Consider the following 19287-nt stretch of genomic DNA (forward strand, 5'->3'; position numbering starts at 1 on the left):
ATCAGCTGCTCTGTTAGAGGAGCGGTGACAACCCTAACGCCAGTGCCAACCAATCAGCGCAGCCCACGACTCACACACACAAACAAAGCAGCCAGCGGCGACAACTACGAATTTTTTACACTTTTGCCAGCAGCATTTAAAATTTAATTTCGAATTCGCTGGCTGAAAAGAATGCATTGCTGAGTCAAAAAGGAACACAAACGCAATGCAGCTAATCAAGTGCTTGGTTATTGTTCAGCTGTCCCTCTTGCTGGTGGAGGAGTCTCTTGCCGGCCGGGACTTCTACAAGATACTGAACGTCAAGAGAAGCGCCAACACGAACGAGGTGAAGAAGGCGTATCGCCGTTTGGCCAAGGAGCTGCATCCGGACAAGAACAAGGACGACCCGGATGCTTCCACGAAGTTCCAGGACCTCGGGGCGGCCTACGAAGTGCTCTCCAATCCGGACAAACGGAAGACCTACGACCGCTGTGGCGAGGAATGCCTCAAGAAGGAGGGCATGATGGACCACGGCGGTGATCCGTTCTCCAGCTTCTTTGGGGACTTCGGCTTTAACTTTGGTGGTGATGGCCAGCAGCAAGATGCCCCGCGAGGCGCCGATATCGTCATGGACCTGTACGTTTCCCTGGAGGAGCTCTACTCTGGAAACTTTGTGGAGATCGTGAGGAACAAGCCCGTTACCAAGCCCGCCTCAGGCACCAGGAAATGCAACTGCCGCCAGGAGATGGTCACCCGGAACCTTGGACCCGGACGCTTCCAGATGATCCAACAGACGGTGTGCGACGAGTGTCCCAACGTGAAGCTGGTCAACGAGGAGCGCACGCTGGAGATCGAGGTGGAACAGGGCATGGTCGATGGCCAAGAAACGAGGTTCGTGGCCGAGGGAGAGCCACATATCGATGGGGAGCCCGGCGACCTCATTGTGCGCGTTCAACAGATGCCGCATCCGCGATTCCTGCGCAAGAACGATGATCTCTACACGAACGTGACCATCAGTCTGCAGGACGCCCTCGTCGGCTTCTCCATGGAGGTCAAGCACCTTGATGGACACCTGGTGCCCGTGACGAGGGAAAAGGTCACGTGGCCCGGAGCCAGAATCCGCAAGAAGGGCGAGGGCATGCCCAACTTCGAGAACAACAACCTCACCGGCAACCTGTACATCACCTTCGATGTGGAGTTCCCCAAGAAGGATCTTACGGAGGAGGACAAGGAAGGTTCGTAAAAACATTATTTCAAGGAATATTATGAAGGATTGCACATTTAATTGTCATCATAAAACTTTCTAATTCTAGCGCTCAAAAAAATACTCGACCAATCCTCCATCAATCGCATCTACAATGGACTGTGAGTCCCCATGGGTCATTCCAAAAGAAGCGCTCGCCGGCTGTACTCTAGTTTTAAAATGCCCAACTGGGAACGCCCCTAATTCAAGAGATGACTTTGTTCAAGAAAGTTGTGCGATGGAAAACAATTTAATTTTAGTTTAGAATTTTGTAAAATAGTAAAAATGTAATGAGCAGAAAACAGAACTACTAAGCGGTTCCTGCTGACAAAAAGGAATTGCAACGAAAACCAACCCCCACAAAATAAAGCGGATTTAAATTATACACAACGGAAGCACATATATTAATTTTGCCTTTTTCGTTTATTTATGGATTTGTTGATTTCCGTAGAAATATTGTATTTTAAAAATATTTTATTAAGGCAATCGATAGGCTGCACCATTGCAACCTTGGCTCAGCTGTCGATAACAGGCGCAGGACAACGGTCTAACGGGAGTCAAATAGAGAGCGGAAAATCGGGAGTGCGGCACAGGAAGTGGCGAATTCAGTTTTAGAGAGCGAGGAAAGTTTTACCAGTGCGGACGTAGGACAAGCTCAATTGGGATTTTTATTTATTTTAACAGATAGCAGAACTCCAAACTGAAAAGCCAGTTATTGGCAAGGCTAACCAATATTTTGCCTACCATCCTAAAATTCATACCTCACAGAGGAAGGTAAATTGGAGCTGGAAAAGTGGAACTCGTAAAAGGAATTTCTAGACCGAAAAATAAGACACCAACAGCAAAAGCAAAGCGACCACAAATACATAGTATGAATGTCGCCTAAATATCATAATTTCGAGGTGAGTCGGGAGTCAGGAGTCGGGAGCAACTCTTGGGTGTCATCCTTTCAGGTTACAGTCGCAGGGATTTCGTGTTCCGCGAGGACGCAACTGCCCACCCCTTTCATTCAGTTTTTTCGCTATCGATTTTCTGCGAGCTTCTCCCTTCAACTTTAAGTGACCCAAAAAAGAAAGGGAGGGTGGTTTTAGGTCAGCCGGCAAAGTTGCGTGCTGGGCTACTTCATGTATTCTGCTTGCATGCCAAATCTAGAGACCCATTTCAAACACTTCCAGATTGCACTGGTCTACTTTCTGCTGCTGATACCATGGCCACCCACGAATGTAATCAGAATCCTTTGCTCGCGAGATAACAGCCGACTGGTGCGCAAAATAGTGCGCTCCAAATGGACTCCCATTCTGGACAAGCATCAGGTAAGTCCCCCACACGGCAGTTCCCTCTATATCAGCCTGCCATACCTAAACTTGTCAACTAAAAGGTGAAGCTGCCGCTGGAGTGCCCGCTGCATCCGTTCCGGGATGTTTTTGCCCCCCGGCAGGATGCCAAGCAGAGGGATCGACCTACTCAGTGGACGTGCAGGAAATGTGGGAAGAGCTTTTACCAGGAGAAGCACTTGGACTTACATTTCGACACGCGCCACAAGAGCATCATCAATCAGGTAAGGAATTTAAAGGTGGAGAAGGAGTGTGTGATCAAGGATATAGAACTTAAAGTACTTAAATTTAATTTCATATTAATTTCCAGGCGGAGGATGCCGTTTGTCTGGCCGACTTCTGCGACATCATGCGGTGTGAGGTTTTCGAAACGGAGGACGCATCCAGCCTGAAGTTTGGTGACCAGCACATTGTCACGGACATCGAGGTGTGGGGCGACTCCCTGGGTCAGAATTCCGCGTTGGCCAAAGCGAATGCTGCCTACTTGAGCTTAATACCTAGGTGCGTTCTGCTTTGATACTCTTACATCAGTTATGTCTTCAGTTATGTGATGCATCAATCCTTTCTAGAACTTCCACATTGGGTGCCTCGCGTGCCGCCAAAGTACAAAACCGTCAATTACTTCAAGACAAGCCAAGCCAGGCCAGCAAGCAGAATCAGTCACCGGCAGGTGAGCGAACACATCCCCAATCCCACCACCATCCCCGAGATCGTGCATCCACCACAGCCAATCCCCTTCGCCTAGATCCATCGCCGGAGGACGGGTCGGCGGCCAGGCCGAGATCGGCGGGCGAGAAGCTGCTTAACAAGCTTAAGGAGCTGGGCAAGGCGCACCTAAAGCCGGTAGCGGATCCGGATGCCAGCAGGCAGAACGAGACGGGCGAGGAGGAGGACGAGAAGGGGAGTGGACAGTCCGAGGGCAGCGGCCAGTCTGCTGATGAGGTCAAGGCGGAGGAGGGATCGGGTGCTAATGGAAACGGAAACAAGGCCAGAGCCAATTGCAAGCCGGAGGAGCTGAGTAAGCTGAAGAACCGCTGCGAGATGCTGCTGAGGAGCTGCATCGGAGGATTGCTTCTGTCCATGTCGGATCAGGCCTTCAAGGAGATGGAAGGTTCGTGTGCTTTATGTTCTTTCTGATCCGAATTATACGTGAAACCCTTTATGCCCGCAGATGAAATGAACAAAGCCGTGTGCTGGTACTTGACGTGCGATCGTTACTGGGAGGATGGACCCTTGGAGCCCCGAGCCTTCCCCTGGGGTCTAATCGTGATCCTAATCTTCGTGCTCTCCACGGGGATATGCTTCTGCTACTACATTATCTGGATCCTGTTCGAGTAAGTGTGTCCTGGCCACCTGTTCCATCCATTGAGATTGAGCGAACCCAAGTCATCTATTTCAGCTCCGAAGAAACGACAATCAACGCGAACCACTACTACGGCCAGGGATCCATAGGCGCCGGCGGGAGCATCTACATGCCAGGAGCAGCAGCGGGTCATCTCTACCATGTGGACTATGCCACGCGGCACGACCTCGACCTGGACGCCGGCGGGATAGCTGGTCAGCAGCAGCAACAGCAGCACCTGCTTCAGGAGCAGCAGTACTACTACCAACAGCAGCAGCAGCAGCAACAGCAGCAGCAGGCGGCATCCGTTCGGGATTTGTACCCGGAGCAGGTGCAGTATCACCGCCACAGTCCGCGGCACTACATCGCCGAACAGCGTCCGGTGGGGCCAACAGTGGGCACACCCACCCAAGGGGCCGTTCGCAGCAGCTCCTCCAACGCCAACACGCCGTTGCACCATCGGGTGCAGCATACGGGACAGCATCCCCACCTGCAACATCGTCACTCGACGAGCCTGGCCTACCCACAGGACATTTTAGACCGACGCGACTATACAAGTAGCTCCTCTCGCCCGATTGCTACCAACATGGTGGCTGGATCAGGACCGGGACAAGGCGCCGGAGCTTCTGGCGATGCACAGCGTCACTACAACACGCATCCGCGGCCGCTGGAAACGAGGCATCGCCACGTGGGCTCCTCGCAGCAATCCCTTCGTGCCTCCGCCTCCACGCACGAGATTGTGCAGCAGGAGGCGGGTCTGGGTCAGAACGAGCACTACATCTACGTGACCTATCCGCCGGACCTCAAGAAGCGCTACTTCGAGTGATGAACTGGGTCTGGACTGGATGCGGGCACTGATGATGATCGTCTAATGGAGACTGCTGTCGAGCCTTTAGAGAGGAGATTGGGAGACCGGCAGATGGAGAGACCAAAGGGCCTTTGAAGGGAGATCCAAGAAACGATACCAAAGCCAGAGTTCAACTACAGAGGATACAGTTGATATGGGGATATTGAATGACAGAGGAGGACTGGTCGCCAACATAAGCCCAAAGTTGGATTTTTACTTTTAGCCTGCAAATTCTAGATTTGTGAACTGTGCTATTCTTTTTTAATTCTACAAAATAAATTGCAATATTTCTGTACAATAGAAAAGAAAGGTGATTTAATGGATTCCCTTCAGTAACTTAGTAAACTTTAACTAAACTCCCTTAAAAACCATTGAAGCCAAAACTCAGCGATTAACATTTACATAAAACATTTATTTCTCTTTTTAGGATTTCGTATATCATTTCCTTGTTTGCTCAAAGACACTCACATTGTCACATTCATAAAGTCACAAATCTTAAAGCTAAGGTACAGTGAAAACTGTCCGACAAGTATAGAGTTACAGACATATGTGTTGTATCCATTTTGGAATGTGTAGAGTGGCAAAGGATGGTATGTACATATTGCGCAATAAATATTATTGTTACTGCTAACATTTTTACTTCATTTAGTGGGCTAGCTCTTGCACTTTGTATTTTGTTTGTACTAAAATTAAGCGTATTACTTAGTTGTAAAAGTTACAAACGAAAGAACGTACATTTAGAAGCTTAGCTAGACATTATTAGCTAGACATTTATTAGTTTCAAGTGTTTGGTCCTTTGGAATGTGTTACGAGAAAAAGACATCTAGGTGGTCTCGGTTATAGAATAAGATAACATTTTTACTTTTTAGTTTTTAGTTTTTCGTGTTTAGTTTTTAGTTCAGTGTTGCAGTGGGCTAGGATTCTAAGACTAGACCAGCACCCAAGTCTATTTCATAGTTGGCATTGCCCTTGAATATTGTTTTCCTCATCCGCAGCTTACATAAGTCGGGCGTTGAGAATTCTTTAAGGCCCCCATACCAAATTTGATAACCGGTCTGGATTTGTGATTAGCTATGCCCTAAAGTCGCCGTATGCGCCAAGCATCGATTAGGGATGGGCGTTATGAAACGAAACCCCTTCGATTTCCTTGTCGATGTGGGAAATGGGTTCCATGGTTCTATGTGTAAATGTGTAAATGTACGAAGCCAAAGCTTAACAATTAACGAAACCCCTTCGATTTCCTTGTCGATGTGGGAATTGGGTTCTATGGTTCTATGTGTAAATGTGTAAATGTACGAAGCCAAAGCTTAACAATTTTGGTAATTCCCGTAACCCTAAAATAAACACAACAAATTGCTCTAGGAACCTAACAAAAAATTGAACTAAAACAAACAAAGTCTTCGGCTACTAACAGATCAAACGATTCCAACAGGTGTATTTAGTTTTTAGTTTTCTCTCAGTTTTTGGTCTAGGCTGCATTTGGTGGCAAAATTTAAGCTACAAGTGGGTGGCGTGGGTTTTTGTCCCCCATGTTGCGCCAAGGCTAACACGCAACTGGCATCGCATAATGCCCCCCATATTGATATATGTATGTGTGTATAAGTTATATTGCGAATGTATCTCAATCTGGGCCTGACCTTTGGCGAAAAGCATTTTAAATTGGCTCGACTCGCTGAGCGAGTAAAACGCTGATACATTAGCCGATAAAGTATGTATGTATCTGGTTAATTGCACGCGACTCGGACAGAAACCCCAAAACTCCCCTACTGACCCCCGGTTAACCCTTTGCCTAACGCTGCTTACTCATGCTTAACCCATCGAGATTCGAATTCGCGCATTCCAGATAAACACGACATTTTCCATGTAAATATTGCACAGATATCTAAAATATATATGGTACTATGGTACTCTAAAATAAGTATCGTAAAAGTTTAAAAATTATGATTTTCCTAAAATGACTATACATACATTATATTATGCTACATTCCGTTTCCTTAAATAAGTCCAAATATTAAAATATTAAAAAAGTCTTGAGATTCTGTAAAGTGTAGCTGCACTTGCATCCATATCTTTAGTTTTCTTTTTGTGGTGTATCTACGTGTGTACGTGTGGTGTATCTTTTATTTACTTTCGATTAGCCATCTGGATCGTCTGTTTTGGCGAGCCGAACACATCTAATCCTGTCCAGGGACCAGAAATATCTTTGGTAGAAGCTGGAATCCTATTTGACTTTCCGGTGGCGCTTCCTTCCGGCTCTTTGGCGCTTGTACTTCCGCAGGACTTGATGGGCGTGGTAGAAGCGACTTATCCGACTCTGTACATACTTCCCATGCAGATACTTGAGCAACTTGCGCCGATCCTTTTGCGGATCGGGCTTCTCATCGTGGATTACTTCCTCGTGATGTATCAGTGGCGTGGCATCAAATTCTGGCTGGGGTTCGGCCAACAACTGGATGAGCTGCAGGGTGTCGGCCTGCTCCTCCGTCTCGGGACTCACCTGCCCAAGGCCAGCTGGATTGTGTTGGACCTCGGCCTCCTGATCCTCATTGGCCACCACGCCCAGGATGTTCTCGTTCATGTCGCACTGCACCACATAGAGATCACTGCTGGAGTCAAATATCTCGGCCAGATTGACTAGCAGTACATCCTGACCGCTGGTGTTCGGCTCCTCGTCGTCCTCCTTGCCCTCGAGATCTGAAAGCTGATACATCTCCGCCAGCGCCTCCTCGACGCTTAGTTCTCGGGGAGTAGGAGCAGAAGCACATTTATCCGGAGATCCGGATCCGGATTCCTCTAAAAGAGACGTTTCCGTTTCCTCTCTTACGACTAACTCATTTGATTTTAATGAACTATTTAAGGCAATCTTACTAAGGTCACTTGGCTTCGCTTCGCCATCGCTTTCCAGGATCTGCTTCAGTTTGGCAATGTCGTGGTTGGAGACCTCCGCCTCTGGGAGTAGCTCCTCAGGGCTCTCCTTTTTGACGATCGTCTCCCGGGGAGGTATTTCCCCGGTTTGCGATTGGGAAAGCTCTTTTTCCAGGGCGGCCAGCTCGTTAAAGTCGCTTTCTTCTTCGCCAGCCGTAGAACTCCGGGAACTGGAGCTGCTGGAACTGCTGCTACTTGACGAAACGCCTTCCTCTTCCTGGCTGCTCGAGCTGGAGCTGGAGTCATCGTCCGAACTGGAACTACTGGAGCTCGAACTCGAAGAAGATGACGAAGATGACGACTCTTGTTTTGGGATTTCAGCTTCCAATTCAGGTTCTGGGGTAGGTGCCACACTATTCTTCAGCCAGGCTTGTATTTGCTCCTCCTTGTTTTGAACGTCATCCACTCCCTCCACTGCCCTTTTGATGGGACTTGTGTTGCTCCCCTCGTCGTCCGGCTCCACTCTCAATTTAATTTTCGGAGACATGTTCGTATTTTCGATGTCATCGAACCCCCTGAAGTTTGACTGCAGCTCCAGGGAGCGGCTGTCCAAGCCCTGCTCCTCCAGATTACGCTCTTCATGAACATCATCAGTCTTGTCTTTGTAGCTGTACGCACTCTTGATGACCGTTTCCCGATCTGTTCCACTAAGTATACTGCTTCTGAATTCAGTGGAATTCAAAGCCGAGACACTCAGCCCTTTGAGACTTGGGGGATTGCGCAGATCCGGGGTCGCATCGTATTTCTTAATCTGCCTTTTAATCAGAGGCAGCCGTTTCTCCTTCAATATGCTCAACTGCTTCTTCATTAGGATGGATCGGAGTTCCCTGTTTTTACTATAGGCGATTTTCTTTCGCAGGACTTTCAGTATCCTAAAGTAATGCCGATATTTTATTTTTGGGCTCTCGAACTCCAGGATCTTTAGCAAATTTATGCAATTTCGACGTTTTTTGGCCAGAAGTTTTTGACTGGCTCTGGCCAAAGTTTTAGTCAAAGGAGAGATTTCATTTGGATTTTGGCAAGGACCCACCTGTTGTTCCCTATCCTTTTGACCCAACCGATCCTGGGGATCTGTGGTTCTGCGCTTCCTTTTATAGAACTTAAATCTCTTTGGATTCTCTCTATACTCCCCTTCATCCCGGGCAGTCGCTTCTCCGAGGTCACTCTCCGAGCCATCGATTTTGTGAATAAAGGTCTCGTACTCCTTGGCGAAGGTGGACTCGTTTGAGTTTGAGCTGTTGTTCTGATCGAAGTCCATAGGCACAGGTGGTTGTGGTTCATTTTCATAGGCCTCATTGCTGTTGAGAATGGGACTGTGCAAGGGAGGATCCGCGGATTGTTCGATCAATGCATCAGGGTCTGGTTGTCGGAGGATCTCCGCCAAGGCATCGCTTTCGTTAACGGGCTGTTGCTCAGAGGCATTCGTTTTCAGACGCAGTTCATCCAGCTCCTTCTCCACGTCGAAACTGCCAAAGGAATCGTCCACGGGAATGTTGCCGCTTCCATTGGCCTTTTCGATGTCTATAATTATGTCTGGTAAGTTGATGCCTTGATGATCCACTACTGCCGTGGCTTGGGGTCCAGTTGGTGGCAGAGATTCGTACATAAAGTTGGGGGTACTAGGTACTGGAGCCACCACTGCCACAGCCGGGGGATCCATCTCCATAACAGCACTTGTTTCATCTTCGTCGTCAACCTTCCAGGTCGAGAGAAAGTCGCGAATGTTGTAATTCTGGGTGCCTTTCGTCGACTCCACAGTGTAATTTAGGTGGTTGGAGGACGCTGAGGCGTGGAGATTGTAGCCCACATAGTTTTCCACTTGGGCATCGAGGTTGGTGAGCGATCCGCCACCTGAATTTCCAGTCTGTCCAAGATAACAATTTCCCGAGGAGGTGGGACCCACGATTCCAGATCTCTTGCGGTAATCCTGATAGGGTTGCGTCCGCAGCGGCTGCTGGGGCATCGACGGAGATACATAGCTCTCCAAGGAGTTGAGACTTAGATCATTGTAGTAGCCCCCACTCGCGGGATCCATTCCCATGCCCATGCCGATACCTATTCCCATGCCACCCATTCCCAATCCCATTGGCGCCGTATATCTTTGGCTGGTTAGGTTATTCAGGTTATTCGATGTGCTGGAACTTGGCAGCGCCTGTGGGCTGTATCCGTAGCCCAGTTGACTGGGCGTGGCTTCGTAGGGGCCGTGGCCCACGTACATATCAGTCGGATGCTTGAGCTTCATGGCAGCGGCGGAGGACCCAGTGCCAGGATATTGAGGCTGCGTTTGCGGGGCACTTGCGGATGCTCCATAGGGTCCGGAGATAGATCCGTACCCATTGCCCCTCGGGTAATAGCAGTTCTGCTGGTTCAAGGGGTATCCCTGAGAGCAACAATTCTGGCGGGAACTTAAGGGCGCGTTCTCCGTACCTGTCCACAAATTCCGGCCGGCATACGGATTGCTGACATACGGCGATACTCCTGTGCTTCCATACTTATCGTACTTCGTGGACCCGTAATATAGTTCGCTGTTGATGGTTCCGTGTCCGGGTCCAGGGCCGGGCCCGGGTCCCGGTCCAGGGGCAGGATGGGGGTGATGGTAAGTGCTGTTGGGCCCCGTTGCCGGCGGTAGAGATCGGTAGTTGGGCGAATTGTAGTCCACTCCCCAATGACAGTTGCTGGTGGGCTTCCTGTAGGATTGCAGTCCGGCGGAGTCGGGGCCCAGATCGGGCTGACTATACATGGGTATGCCGCCATTTGGCGAGTACATGGACATGGCCATTCCGTACTTGTCGTAGTATTGCGCTGACGAGGGATTATTCATCACTCCACTGGAGTTACCACCAGTGGCGCCGTAAACCGCAGCTGTGGACATTCCCTGATAGCTTCTACTTGGCTTGATGGCCGCATAGTTGGGCTCCAGTTGGGTTAGCTGTGTCTGCTGCGACATCTGCGTCTGCTTTTGGGGCACGGCTCCAGGATTCAGGGGTAGGCCATATGATGTACCCGGAACAGCACTGCCGGTCATATTGGTCGGCATCATCGCATGCGATGCAGCCTGGGCGGAGGGAATCTTGTACTTGTACGGATCGTACGTGGCATTCGACTGGCTCATATAACCGCCGGAGCCTGCTGCGCCGCCAGAAAGCGGTTGGGCGTAAAAGGGCGTGGCCGTAGCCTGCGGCTTTATGCCCGTACCGGTTGCGCCAATTGGACTTGCTCCATACTTCGCTCCCGCGCCGGGAGTCAGCTTCTCGTAGCGAGTTCCACTTACGGGGTAACTGTTGCCGGACAACTGTGGTCCCACTGCTGTCGCGCTGTACGAGTTGTACGGGGCTCCACTGTAGTTGTAGGCGGGATCCAGGGGCAGGGAGTTTCCGTATCCGTAGTTCTGTGGGTAATAGTGACTTGGATTCTGCTGCTGTTGCAGTCGCTGCTGGGCGTCCAGCGATGTCAGCGCCTCGCTGTAGAACGGAGCCACTGTCGCTATGGTGGCCATTGGCATTGAGGTGGGCGAATTGTCGTAGTGACCGCCGCTGGTGGGCGTGGTCGTGGCGCTTCCGTATCCGCTGCTCCCACTGCTGCTGCTGCCCGGCCCGGAACTGGAGCCGGAGCTAAGCCCGGATACGGATCCGGAGCCGGAACTGGACGACCCCATGGCGATGGCCATGGCGGCCGTGTCCATGGCCGCTTGCATCTTGTTGGCTGCAAAGAGGCAAATACGTTGGAATTTAACATTAAGTCGATGTAACCAGAAAAGCTTAAGTTAATTATATATGTAGATAACTACAGTTGTGGAAAATGTAACAAGTTACTTGTTCGTCTATATTCAAGAGAAGAAATCGTTATAGGTTCTCGAGAATTGTATCAAATTAAATGCTTAATATTTGAATTTTGACAAACACATTTGTGAAGTGCATATCAACCATATGGCGAACTGGAAATAGCAAAACAAATATTTGAAGATGTTTAGAACAAAAACCTAGTTATCGTAACAATCATCGCAATAGGCCATAATTATTTATTAAAAATCTGTAAACACTACCTAAGTGGTTTATTAGGACCCAAATGGCTTAAAATTACATCATTACGTTTATTATTGAAATATATATATATGCACCTGCAAAGCGTTTTTACAAATATCCCGATTTCTCTTTCTAGGATTTTCCCTTCGCTCAACCGGTTGCATTCTAGAAGGGCATTCGCAATGGTTAAAGGTCTGCAACACGGCGAACAGGGAAAAGCAATTATTCTCTGGCATTTAAATGTAAAATGGAAAGCCCCACCACATAAACCTCTCGACGCCCCCGCGACAATTTCGCTTTTGTTGGTCATTAAATGTGGTCTTCAACGGCACGCAGGTCCTTTGTAGTCCTTCGTAGCAAGTGTGTCAGTGGGGTTTTCATGTCGGGATGCAGTGAGGTGGGGTAAGCCGCACTTAGAAAAATATGATATCAAATATGGCTTTTGATAGAAACACCTTCTCATAATCTCTTGCGATCCTCTCCCAAATCATAGTTTTTATAGCATTAATACGTTATATGCGTTTACTCCTACTTTAAAACCAATTAAAAGTTGAATGGTTTCAAAATTTTGGCCTGTGTATAACAGACAGGGACTACAAAATAAAACGCGCGCCTCGGCTTTGTGAAATGGAAATGTGGAATGTTCATGAAATATTAATGATTGACCCCGCCACTCACACACACGCACGCACTGCGCAGCAGAAGGGATGGACAATGCAAAGAGCAATGGTGGCAACAACAATCGAACCCCTTTTCCACGCCCACTCAATGTCAACGCCCACCGCAAAGTGGGCCACAAACACTCGCACACTGGGAAAAACCAATAATTGTCGCAGATAATTGCTTAAAGCCAATGGAACCCCGCTCCTTAATCATCAATACCTGTAGGGTGCTGCACGACTAGCACACTGAAAGAAATCGGAGGAGTTAATATGCAGCTGCAGTTAGCCATCAGTTCACAACCGAACAGATCAGCAGTAAAACCATGTCTGGAATCTGTGATTCGTTTGAGGCTTTCAGCGAAAGCTTTATGAGTCCTAGAATATTTGCAAGTCGATAAGAGCGGTTGTCTTTATAATGTGTGTTGAACCTTTAAACTCTTATAATATTATGTGCGATTATGCTAAGACTACAGATACAGGCTAATATAAATATTCACATCATAGATTCCAGAAATCATAAAAAAAAATCAAATAAAATCGACAGCTTCTTGTACACCTTAAATGTTCGCTGTGTACTAAATCCGTACCCTTCTTCCCCTTGGAACCTTTGTAATAGCCGGGTTGGAACTTCATCCACAGTCTATTCCCGAACACCTGCGAGGACCAGGGGCAGTCCCATCCGTAAGGACAACTACTGTCCGCCGGCAGCCACATGGTTTGCACTACGGACAATTGAGCAAATGGACAAATGGACAATTGGAACAAAAGAGCGCCGCACACAAAATAAAATTAAAACGGAGTATAGCACACCGGGCACGGCGAGTGGCGAACTGGAATTCATTATAATAATTCACTTTCATCTGCGGCAAATATTATTGATGACCCGGCAGTCGGCTCCGGATAATCGACCTCTGGCTTTCGATTCGATTCGGGTCGGGCTTTTAGTCTAATTGGGCGTGAAGCGACCATCCGGAATAAATGAGATCGCGATTGCCGGATTGTCGACGGCTACTGGAGACTTTAATCGAAATGGGATCGCAATGCAAATCATGATTGGCGTCGGCAACCCGAAAGGGGAAATGGTAATCAAAGAAGTTCGGCTCGCCATCCGATATACTTGTGTACAAAAAGCCGGGCAGCTCCGCAATTCGATCGCATTGCGTATACGCCCTGGGGTACGCTGATATCGGAGATCAGCGCAACTGAATAAAATGAGTTTGTTGTGCCACGTTCGAATGGAAAGTACAAATGTGTTTGCCTCTGAAAAGTCGAGGTAAATGCGGGTTCCATAATTCATTTAATTATAAAGTGCAAGACAAACACGAAACGAGTTTAATCTATTTGTATCCGTTCCCTTAATGCTATTAGAGTCGAAAAGTCAAAGGGCGTTTATGAATAAGCGTGAGTAAAGTTATCTGTTTATATTTTTAGATTTGATGAGCATTTAGAGGTTGTCAAAATTAAGTGCACAAAAAAAATCTTAAACTGATTCCTTCCTTTAAATATCCAGTAACAATGAAAGTAAGTAAACTAAAAAGTTTCAAGAGCAGAGCCGTAAAGTATGTACATTTAAATTCAGCGCAGCTTTCATTAAATTCTTACCCGAAATGCGAGGAGTTATGCTGCCATATGTTGGGCAAAGAAAAAGGCGGGCTAACACAAACACACCGGAACACAAATACGAACACACGCACACGCGGAAAGGACGCGCTGCGTGCTAGTGTGTGTGTGTGAGTGTGGGGGATTCCCCACACAGCGTAGCCTTTGTTTTAATTATGAAACTTTGAGGACTGCAGTTATTTTTACGAGAAGGAGGCGTGATAGCGCGTGCGACTTTCCAGCAAAAACTTATTCATCTGTTGAAGCTGTTGAAGCCGAGGAATGTGACGTCGAGGCTGACATTGGCAGCGACGCCAGCAGCGCCGCCTGCGCCGACGCAGACGCCGAAAAGGAAAAGACGACGGGGAAAATGCCCCCGAAGGGTGTGAAAGGGTGTGGAAAAAGAAGAAGAAAAAGTAGGAAAGCAGTAGGCAACGAACAACAAATGGGCGAGTGTAGTTGTGTGGGTCTTTCACGGGAAGTTCCGGGTGTGTAGCTGTGTGTCTGTTGTTGTTGTGCTCGGGAAAACAAGTGGTTGCCGTGGTGAGAAGAAAACGGGCACAAAATAGCGGGAAAGGATTAAACTACGAAAGGGAAAAGCAACTGCAACGGAACGCCGTTCGGGGACCTATTTACAGAATCAACTTAAAACTACTAAAAGTAATTAAATTATTTGTAAGGAAGAATCTACCATTTGCAATGTTTAAATTACATATATAGTAGTAGGCGTTCAACAGTACGTTCCTCTGTTTATACAGCTATGCCTCAGTTAAATATTCATATCATTTCAACCCATTCCAGCATACCCTCTCTGAGTCCAATTACAGGGTCTTACAGACTTCTGACAGCCCTAGTTCCCACACTACACCCCGACTACACCTCGACCGTGTCCCGGTCCTTAGTCCTGAATCGGGCGGAAATGAAGCCGCCGCTCATAAGCAAACATGACAGCTCCACGCTCCCATTAGCGTTCCAATTTTGTTGTTTGCAACTCCTTTCTTCCCCATTTCCCATTTCCAGTTCGATGAAGAAGCGTGACAAATAATAACAACAGTAGCTTCGAGCTACCGAAATGATCGGAAAAGTGCATCGAGGCGAGGGCTTTCCACCAGGAGTGAGAGTTGCTTAAATAGGGCTAAACCACCGACCGCAAAAACAAATTAAGTAAATTCAGTAAGCAAGCAAACTAGCGACAACAACAAATCTGGCTTTGAGGTAAAAGAACTGGAGGAACTGGAGGGTGATGCACAGAAAGAAAGTGGATATAAACAGACATCGCTGCAATACAACGTTTATATTTCTAGGATTTTATATCAAACGTAGAACAGAAATAGTAACTGAGATTGTATAACTGCAGAGCTTCAAAATGGAAATCTGAAACCTTCTCGGGCATTTCTCCCTGTGCAGAGAGGGCAGAATTGAAATAAACAATGAGCAGCAAATGGGCAAAAAGCAAAAGCTAAAAAAAGTGGAAAAAAGCAACAATAAAATAGGCGACAAGCAGCAACAACGGGCAATCATAAAGCGACGCAATCAAATGATAATAAAAAGCAGCGACGATTACGCCGGCTGCGACGCCGACAGCGCAGCCACAGTGGGGCTTCAGCTCCCCGATTGTTTTGCATACATATATGTACGGTATGCGGTATATACAGCACTTGCGGTGCGGAGTCTACGTCTCCAAAGGTGAAACGCGAAGAAAGGGCGATGGGGAGAAAGAGGGCTCCGACCCAGTCGAAGAAGCTATAGCAATTCCCAATTCCACATTCAAATGCAAAACAAATTCAAGAAAATCGAACAGCAGATAGAAGCCAGCGACGTTGGCAACGCCGAAAGAAAGGCAGAAACTCGGTGTCATCGTATGAAAAACGAACAGCTGGGGTCGCATATATGGGAGTCCGAGTTGGCCCATAAAAACTGTTTCAATCTGCGCTAATTTATGCCACTCCAAAGGGTGAGCAGCCCGAACTTTGGGTGTAGGAACGAAAATCGTAATTAAACTAGGTATCTATCTTATCTAGCTAACTGCCATTATGCTCTGGCAACGGATGTATTTGCGTTTACAAAAAGCTTCTTTAATCCCATTAACCTTTCATGTAAGGCCTAACATCAAGTATGCGACGTGTATGGCATTAGAAGATCAAGTACGCTTGTTATTTGAAAGCATTGCAGCATTTGGATGGCATTATTTAAATATTTATCTTATCTTAATTAATATCAATGCGAACAAGTACAAGTGCGGGTTCATTGCTACTTGATTAAACTAACTGAACGGAGCGATTATTTTGACAAATGTTTGGTTATTACTTAGGAGAGTATACAATTTGCTGTGCTGGCCATGAATATGTATGTACATATGTATGTACTTTAGGGGATGATGAATACTTGAAATATATTAGTTTTGCGATTACCATTACACTCATTGAACTATCAGCTTGCAGTGCTACTATTGTGACCCCCACTGTGGCTGTGTAAATATCTGAGCGCTATGTGGCCACGACGAAATATTGATTGAAAATCAATAGGCTCGGCCGCCTGTCATATTCTATGATTGCCCGGCGGCAGAGAACTCAGAATTCAAATGTCGATGCGATCCAACTGCCAGCCGGCAAACTCACTTCAATCATATATAGAAGTCTATATATACACTAGCTATATATACCTACATACCTACATACATATGATGTATGTATATTAAGCATTCGAACGTTAACATGCACACTCGTATGTGTGTCAGTAGTTTTGATGTTCGTGCGTGTGGCGATGACAAGCTCGGCTTGATAATTTAAACACGTAGCCCTCGACTAGAGCTTCTGCCATGGACTGCGCCCCCAAACCACCACCCACCACCCCCTCTCACCGCCCGCCACCCCATAGCTCGACAGCGACACACACACTCGCACACATGCACATGCCATAGCGTATAGAGCAAAACAGACGTAAAAAATCGAAAAAAAACACACAAAAATGTCAACACACTTTTATTGTTGTTGATGTAATACCCTGCATAGATAGGGGAGGGAAGTATATCAACTACTTCCCCAAATGCCGTTATAGGTAAAAATATATTTAAAATGAAGACACACCGTAAGAAACTGATTTCAATTTCAAGTGCAGTTTGAGTGCAGTTTCAGTTTACGAGAACTAAAATGACTATGTATTTTTTGCCTGTAAAACTTCGACTGCCGAGAAATAGGCTAGTAAAAAGGGTTGCCTATTTAAAGGGGTACCTCTCGGTCGAACCTTTTGGGACATGCGTTATTATTTTTGCTGTCTGTGTGGCGCTTTTTGGGGCTGTCGTTGTAATCGACTTTGTTGTTGCCGTTGCCGCAAAACAAAAATGCCAAAGAAGAGAATAAAGTAGAGCACCCAAGTCGGCGACGCTAGCGCAAGCAGCGACGCCAGCAGCGTAAGCCGCACTCAGCAAAAAAAGAACGTTCGATTATGGTGGGAAAGGGAAAGGGGGACGGGCAGGGGGCGGTGGAAGCGTATGCACTCAAGCAGCAAATAAACCACGTATTCACACACACTCGCACACACTCGACATACTTACACAGATATTCAAAACAAAAATATAAATATTTGCATTTTAAAACCCATTAAAATAAACGTAATAGTACTTTTAACGATTTTAGATCTACCCCAACATCAGCATTAATTCTTCAAAGCAACTATGATTTTTGTATTAAACCTTAATAATATTATAAAGTAATAAATATTTTTGCTTGTGCACGAACCTCAACAGTTTTTCGACATTTTGGGGCTATTTTCCCTGCTTTTGTTGTTGCTTCTGCTGCACCCTCTGCCGCTGTCGCAGTTGACGTCTACGGCGCAGTCGCTTCTCACTTAAATGTTCTCTTCGCTGCCGTTACTGTTATTGTTTGTTTTTGTTGTGTATTTTTTTCGCCTTGTTTCGCTTGATTATTTGTTGTTTTTTTCTTTTTTTTTCTCCCCCAGCTTGTAACTTGCAATATAATTTAATAGTAACTGATGTGCTTGCTGCGGGGGCTTGTTGTTGCTTCTGTACTTCACTTAATATTCGGCTACGCACTCAAACATACACAGGGAGAAATTATGGGAGGGAGTAGGTACTACCTATGTGACACAAGTTTGGAGTTTCACTTTCAAGGTAACACACGTTGTATGAGCGATATCCGCTGATAATAACGATATACACATGACACATGTAAGTACGTATATTCAATTGCACTGTTGCCTTGCTCTTCCACTTTTATTATTACTATTTCCTCGGACTGTTGGCACGAATTAGATATGACAGTTGGGAACGTCAGCAAAACACACACTTTAAAGCCGGCATTGAAAACGCTCTATTTCCCGAACTGTGTATCTTTTTTCCAGCACACACTTGTACAGGTGGCAAAAAGGCAAAAAGGCGGCGCGTAAATGCCGGAGAACAGAAACAGAAATTATACAACGTTCCGTAGTGGTAGTAAAATACAAAAGTTAATAACAACGCGACAAACAGAAAAAAAACACGCCAGAACGTAACCGAATCCAGCGATGCGATGTGCCAGCGTAAACGCGTCCGTGCACGTCCGCTCTCTTCGAAAACAAAAACGCGAGTGAGCAATTCGACAAACGGTAAAAGCACACACGGCGGATGAGTGCTAATTGCGCTCAGCACGCGTCGCAACGAGAAAGAGCGAGAAAAAAAGCAGCGGAGAGAGTGCAGCGCTCTCTTTCTCTGTGTGCAAGGGAGATAGCTCTCACAGGTGGTTGGAGGGGGTGTCTCGTTTTACACGGAAAGAAAACCTTTGCCTTGGCTATGTACAATCTAATTTAAAATGTTCTGTAAGACTTTTGATGTGTAGTTTTCATTAAAATTGTTTTTCCTATTATGTGTACATACATATGTAAATCAATATCCCACTGCAGAAGCCGTCGGAAGGATTGCACAAAAATCAATATATATTCCGTTTCCTATAAATGTACAAATAATTTCAGGAACCTGTTTATGTTTCCTTAAAACCATATTTTTAAAGGAACTCCTATTTCTTCCGGTCCAGACATATCTGTGATATTGTTAAAGAATGCTCGCGTAAATGCTAACACACAAAGCAATCAAGGGGTGCTAATTGATCTCGCTTCGTGCAATGTTTACCGTTAGACTAAATAACCGATGGTTAACCAGACTGCCAAAAACTTAATCTAAAAACACATGAAGATTTGTTAACTAAAAACTTAATATATTTGTTATAAAATTTTATGAAAATAACACGATTCCTTAATTTTTGGGTCATTTAAACGATGCTTCAAATATCCAGCTCAATATAGTTGGTTTAAAAAATTAAAATACATATTTAAAAGACTGTT

The 19287-nt window shown here is 46.5% G+C and overlaps 3 protein-coding genes across 7 annotated transcripts; 2 read left to right on the top strand and 1 right to left on the bottom strand.

The window, feature by feature from the left end:
* Positions 1 to 57: 57 nt before the first annotated feature.
* Positions 58 to 1607, top strand: LOC120454134 (dnaJ homolog shv). The gene is made up of 2 exons (XM_039639194.2): positions 58 to 1214; positions 1293 to 1607. The coding sequence occupies exons 1-2, from the start codon at positions 206 to 208 to the stop codon at positions 1346 to 1348; spliced, it is 1065 nt and encodes a 354-aa protein (XP_039495128.1). The 5' UTR covers positions 58 to 205; the 3' UTR covers positions 1349 to 1607.
* A 215-nt stretch (positions 1608 to 1822) lies between these two features.
* Positions 1823 to 4999, top strand: LOC120454115. 3 transcript variants are annotated; one of them, XM_039639160.2, is made up of 8 exons: positions 1826 to 2124; positions 2398 to 2535; positions 2601 to 2780; positions 2867 to 3057; positions 3126 to 3226; positions 3302 to 3667; positions 3728 to 3890; positions 3956 to 4999. In XM_039639160.2, exons 1-8 carry the CDS (start codon positions 2098 to 2100, stop codon positions 4722 to 4724), a joined length of 1935 nt encoding a protein of 644 aa, XP_039495094.1. In that variant the 5' UTR covers positions 1826 to 2097; the 3' UTR covers positions 4725 to 4999. The 3 variants fall into 3 exon arrangements, with proteins under 3 accessions (XP_039495102.1, XP_039495094.1, XP_039495085.1); XM_039639168.2 differs by having other exon boundaries at positions 1823 to 2124; positions 3126 to 3667; positions 3943 to 4589; XM_039639151.2 differs by having other exon boundaries at positions 3126 to 3667; positions 3956 to 4998.
* A 137-nt stretch (positions 5000 to 5136) lies between these two features.
* LOC120454096 lies at positions 5137 to 18526 on the bottom strand. Of its 3 annotated transcripts, none has more exons than XR_005616589.1 (3): positions 17691 to 18526; positions 5481 to 11372; positions 5137 to 5428 (listed from the first exon to the last, which is right to left on the bottom strand). XR_005616589.1 is itself a non-coding variant. In XM_039639125.1 (3 exons), exons 2-3 carry the CDS (start codon positions 11362 to 11364, stop codon positions 6967 to 6969), a joined length of 4323 nt encoding a protein of 1440 aa, XP_039495059.1. In that variant the 5' UTR covers positions 11365 to 11372; positions 17691 to 18526; the 3' UTR covers positions 5137 to 6966. The 3 variants fall into 3 exon arrangements, 2 of the variants coding, with proteins under 2 accessions (XP_039495059.1, XP_039495044.1); XM_039639125.1 differs by having other exon boundaries at positions 5137 to 7538; positions 7614 to 11372; XM_039639110.1 differs by having other exon boundaries at positions 5137 to 11372.
* Between the last annotated feature and the right edge of the window lie 761 nt (positions 18527 to 19287).

This window comes from Drosophila santomea, chromosome 2L, assembly GCF_016746245.2.
Source record: "Drosophila santomea strain STO CAGO 1482 chromosome 2L, Prin_Dsan_1.1, whole genome shotgun sequence".
Taxonomy (NCBI): domain Eukaryota; kingdom Metazoa; phylum Arthropoda; class Insecta; order Diptera; family Drosophilidae; genus Drosophila; species Drosophila santomea.

Coding starts and splice junctions, on each gene's coding strand:
- LOC120454134 (XM_039639194.2), top strand. CDS start 206: ATGCAGCTAATCAAGTGCTTGGTTATTGTTCAGCTGTCCCTCTTGCTG. Junction 1,215..1,292: donor TACGGAGGAGGACAAGGAAG/GTTCGTAAAAAC, acceptor TTCTAATTCTAG/CGCTCAAAAAAATACTCGAC.
- LOC120454115 (XM_039639151.2), top strand. CDS start 2,098: ATGTCGCCTAAATATCATAATTTCGAG. Junction 2,536..2,600: donor CCATTCTGGACAAGCATCAG/GTAAGTCCCCCA, acceptor GTCAACTAAAAG/GTGAAGCTGCCGCTGGAGTG. Junction 2,781..2,866: donor ACAAGAGCATCATCAATCAG/GTAAGGAATTTA, acceptor ATTAATTTCCAG/GCGGAGGATGCCGTTTGTCT.
- LOC120454096 (XM_039639110.1), bottom strand. CDS start 11,364: ATGCAAGCGGCCATGGACACGGCCGCCATGGCCATCGCCATGGGGTCG.